The following is a 5,339-nucleotide window of genomic DNA, read 5'->3' on the forward strand; positions in this document are numbered from 1 at the left end:
GAGACAGATAGATGGATAGATAGAAATGCTTATAAAGATTTATATGTCCAACTTTAGCACTGGGAAAATGAAACACTGGCTGGCATTTTGGCCCGATCGATCAGGCTAATATCCGAGCCAGTGTCAGCAGTAGCCAATAGGTTCACTATTAGGCTAAACTCATCCAGAGGGGCTATGGTGATGAACTTTGTCCAGACCCGCTCAGGGTGAGACTTTTCTGGCAGCTCAGCCAGAGAGGATGTGGTACTGATCAGGTGGACATGACTGGTAGCGACCACACGTTTTGGGCATGCAGGATACCCTGAGGTAGAGTGTCCTGAAGCTCCACTGTCTCAGCAAAGGCCCCGGGGATAGGATGATATCCCAGCAGTGACGGTGTGCTGGGAAGCTGGTGCTGAATTAGGAGAGGAAGAGGGATGGTCATTGGCAGACTGCTGAGGGTTGTTGCCCAGTTGATTATTGTCCCTGTAGTGGCAGTCTGCTTCAGCATGACCGTACTTCTTGCAGATGGTGCACGTAGGTCTGCTAGGTGGACCATTCCGGGGGCGATTGAAGGCCGAGAGGTGTCCGGGTGGTACAAATAGTACCACCGGACACCTCTCGGCCTTCAATCGCTGCAAGGTGCTGTGGGAGGGGTTGTACGTTTGCCAAGCATCAGCTAAGCGGCAGGCTTCCTTGAGGGTGGCTGGCTGCTTATCACTAAGATACACAGCCAGAGGCCCGGGCGCATACTGGAAGAGGTCCTCCAGCATGGTCCAGTTGAATACATCTTCGAAGGTGCTGCACCGCAGGGATTCGAACCAGCGGGTCCCAGCCTGAGTCTTGTGACAGGCCCATTCTGTCCAGGACCAGCCGGCGTCCTTGGCCATACCTCTGAATCGTTGTCTCCACCTCTCAGGAGTAATTTCATACTCCCTGGCAATGGCCTCACGGATGGCAGCCATGTCTCCTCGTTGATCTCTGTCCAGTGCTCGGTGGGCGGCCTTAGCCTTACCGTCCAGGTGCTTGGTAAGCAGTAAGGCCCTCTCCGCCAGGCTAACGTCAGAGGTCTCGAAGAGGAATTCGATCTCTTCAAGTCATTGTTCCAGCTCATCTTCTGTCCATTTGCCAACGAGGTCATTGACTGTCATGAGGGAGGTATTTAGTGCAGATGGGGTGGGGCTGGACGCTTGTTGGGCTGCTCGAGCTTCTGCGTTTTCCTTCTTGGCTCTCTCTAACTCGAGCTCCTTGTCCAAGAGCGCCAGCTCACTTTCCTTGAGGGCTAGTTCATGCTGTCGTCTCCTGTTCTTCTCTCCGCTGCTCGGCTTCTTGCTGCCTTTTCCGTTCTTCTCTTTCTTCTTCTTCTCTCCACTGCTCGGCTTCTTGCTGCCTTCTCCGTTCTTCTCTTTCTTCTTCTTCTTCTCTCCGCTGCTTGGCTTTTTGCTGCCTTCTCCGTTCCTCTCTTTCTTCTTCATACTTTCTCTTCTCAGCAATCTGTTCCCTTACAAAAATTTGAAGGGCCTGGCCGGAAAGACCATCCTCCTTCCCTATATTCCTAAAATATTGGTGCTCCTCGGTTGTCATGTTGCTGATGGGGAAGGGGTGCTGAGTGAGTTACCCGGAGGGAAAGGGTGTTGTGACGATGAGGAAGTGTCCTTAAATTAGTGGCACTTCAATGAGTGGCACCTTTGAATGAGGTGGCACTGTGGATGAGTGTGCTGTGCGAAGGTCACACTAGGGGAAAGTGCTCCTAAAGGAAGTCTGAGTCCTTATGGGCGGATACGCTAGTAAATGGAGTGCTCCTGAAGGCTCTATGGTCCTTATGGGCGGATGCACTGTTAATGGTGTGTTCCTGAAGGAGCTGCAGTCCTTATGGGCAGAAACACCGATTGTATGGCACTCTGTTTCTTCAATACAGGTGCAGGGGCTTATAAGAGGTTGCTTTGGTTGGGTGGCACTGGGGTGCCGGTGCGCTCCGTGGAGCAATGCAAAATGTCAGGGCATGAATTGGCACTGAAGGTGAGGTACTCTGCCTGAGCAGAAGGTAAGTAGGGAGTAAAAAGGGAAATGAGAGACTCCAGCAGAAGGGATGAGAAAGGAGAGTGAAAGGAGAAAGATAAGTGCTTCAGTGATTGGGTGCTTAGCAGTGCCACAGATTAGTGGCACTGAGAGAAATGGAAACTGGATGTGACACGAGTGGGTAGCTAGTTATGAGAACTAGTGGGCGCTGCCTGACTTGAGGACAGGTAGGCTACGAGAGAGGCACACAATTTGGTAAGATAAACCACTCCTGCACTCCAGTTGGAACACGCGTAACGGTATATGTATATATATATATATATATATATATATATATATATATATATATATATATATATATATATATATATATATATATATATATATATATATATATATATATATATATATATATATATATATATATATATATATATATATATTCATGCGCTTTATAGCGTACGATAAATGATCTGGGCTGTAGCACCTGAAAAGGAAAAGTTGTTATGCTCGATTACTCGCTAGACACAAGCGCTCAGAAATTACGCACTGTGTATATGATCAAATTTAGTGGGTAATGAATTTGAAATTCCCGGATTAAATATTAATATAATTCTTTGTATCTGCCTTTTATAATTTGTGAGCTGGTTCCCAAACTCGTAAGTAAATTATGTCGGTCCCGTGTTAAAATGAACGGATACGCGAGGGAAAAGAAGGAGGAAAAAATCTCTCTCTCTCTCTCTCTCTCTCTCTCTCTCTCTCTCTCTCTCTCTCTCTCTCTCTCTCTCTCTCAGTGAGCGTTGTGTAATGGAACTTATTTGTTATGAAATTTTAATCACCTTTTCTTGCACTAAAGCGAAAATAAATTATGGTTGCGAAATTACGTTAAGGTTTAAGTATTTATGGAATGGCTACTGTCTCGCACGCATTAAAAAGCTGTGGTATGGTACGCAAGGGTGTTTCAAATTGTTTCACAAAGTTTCCTGGGTTCCGTTAAGCACACAAGGAGGAGGCTCGTTCCATGAACGAACGTTGTGGGACTACTACGCGCGTGAAACAGCTGATCGTTCGCTCTTGCTTTGTCATGCGACAGGACGTGGAAGTGGAATTGGAAGAAGAAAAACTCTACTTTCTTGGCTAAGTGCGAGTTTTGAATGCGAAATAAATTATTTAACTTTGAATATCAGCAATGTCTTTACTTTACTTTAAGTTACTTTAATATACACTCAGAGGGTGGTTAAAGACTACACTTGGAACTGTTTTTATTTCTCCAACACTGGGACAGCTCACGCATGCGTCATTTTGAACACTGTTTCTCGTTAGCCGTGTAAATGCCAGATATCGCTACACGGTTTCCCATAAGCTAATGGTTATCTCAAAATTTATCACTAACCAAGAAATGTGCATTTTCTTTGCCGTAACTAATCCGGAATAAACTCTTAGCTATTGGTTCTAGCTCACACATGCAAAATTCCCTAACTAACCACTTCCTAATTCCTATATTCACTCGTCCAGCAACTCAACACTTTGTCCCTACCTGGAAATTTGCGGGTGGACACTTCGCGCCTACCTCTCTGTTTCGCTAACTTAAAATCCCTATGCGTTCCCCTGTGTTATGAACGCTTGTAACGATACGAGAATTGTTGCGTTTCTTTAAAGAAATATTAATATCACTTCTCTCATTTCCTTAATATTAGAAACATGCACATACCCTGTTTACCAACGTCCTCCGATCGCTTCTGTGCCCTTGAATAATGAAATGATTACCGTAAATTTAAATTAATTGATTATATATATTCCTGATTTTTTCCTAGTCTAGCTTAATAGCGAGGCTAATTAACGCTAATATGACCAGTCCTGGCAAGATGTCGTCACTGTCATAAACTGGGTGTCTTGGTTGGGGGAAGAATTGAACAATTTTAAAGTTAGTGACTGCAAAGGGACCAATTGCACCCAGATTATGAGCAAAGGAAAAGTTATTGGAAACTTACCTTAGATTTTCCTGGATTTACAATTAAAGGAGGAAGGTCGCCATTTGGAATTAGAATTCTTCTACAAATTTACAGGGGTTTATTTACAGAGACTTTAGCAATGAAACCAGGAGACAAACAAAATTACCTATTAGCCAATGGGCAGACTCATTAATCGGACACATAGAACCATAATGCAATGATTGGAAACAAGCAAGCTGATTAATAAGGGGGGCCAATGTGCAATACAATTATTCCAGTCACAACAACAATGGCTTAGTCATGCCCCGATTACACTGAATAGTCTCAGTTAGATGCTACAAACAGATTCAACCCCAGGATGGGGAAAATAACTCATATAAAACTGTTGGCGAAGCCACAACGGATTTCAAGGATCGGACTGCGTCCAGGAATATTTCGGGCTTAAAAGGCAGTCAAAATTGTCAGGCACAGAGCACACGGACTGGTTGGTCTCTCCTGTAAGAGAGGTTCTAGGTTAGGAACGACGGTACACACTGAAGGAAATTGAATTCCCTTATAAATGTTACCTTTTCACCTGTCAAATATTAACCACTACGTAGCCCAGCAGATAATTATGATGAAATCACATAGGCACAATATGGGAATCGTGGCTGCATGGGCTTTAACAATGAACATGTGATCGCACTCACACAAAGAGTAAATTTAACACTGGTATTGCTTAGCCTAAATTTGCCCTTAAGTTGCACGGGGAGAGGGATAAATGAATAATTATCACGGGATCTCTACTGAAATTCAAGGCACATCAGTGGCGAGATATGGGAGGCCAGGCAGGACTCTTACAAGGGAAACTTGCTTTGTGGAGGAAGTAGTTAAAGTTTAAAGAAATGAGAAATTTAAGGGGTTAAGTGGAAGGGAAAGGGGCTGGCTATTGACTACTTGCAACGTACAAACCTTGTATGACACTGAGGGCGCCAAACAATCGTCTCGGCTGTCCGTCGGAGGTAGTTCAATCAGCGGAGCGGAAAAGGATGCAGCAGTTGCGTTCCTGACGAGGTCACAGGAGAACCTGCTTGCTTCCAAAACATGGCGTCTTGAATTTCGAACTTTTGGGCCAACCGTACCTGCAAGGAGCCATACGCCAGCAAAAAAAGCAGAGGAAAAAGGTTCTTAGGACTAAGTGCTTACAGACTAAAATCCTACCTTGCCCCTAGCTTCAATATGCCTATTTGACCTTCCCCATACCTAAATGCTCCCACATCACGTGATGGGAGTGAAAAGGGGGTTGAGAGTGGAACCCATTGTTTCCCAGGATCAGGCGATGGGGGGGCGGGTGTTCCCTACACTGCTATACACTGGTACTAACAGCCCTGATCTAGTTCAAACTATACT

General features: G+C 44.8%; 1 protein-coding gene across 1 annotated transcript; it reads right to left on the bottom strand.

Annotated features, from left to right (window-relative positions):
* Positions 1-1,076: 1,076 nt before the first annotated feature.
* On the bottom strand, positions 1,077-1,454 carry LOC136839252 (uncharacterized). The gene has a single exon (XM_067105031.1). The coding sequence runs from the start codon at positions 1,452-1,454 to the stop codon at positions 1,077-1,079; it is 378 nt and encodes a 125-aa protein (XP_066961132.1).
* Positions 1,455-5,339: the final 3,885 nt, after the last annotated feature.

The sequence above is a fragment of the Macrobrachium rosenbergii genome, chromosome 1 (assembly GCF_040412425.1).
Source record: "Macrobrachium rosenbergii isolate ZJJX-2024 chromosome 1, ASM4041242v1, whole genome shotgun sequence".
Lineage (NCBI taxonomy): Eukaryota > Metazoa > Arthropoda > Malacostraca > Decapoda > Palaemonidae > Macrobrachium > Macrobrachium rosenbergii.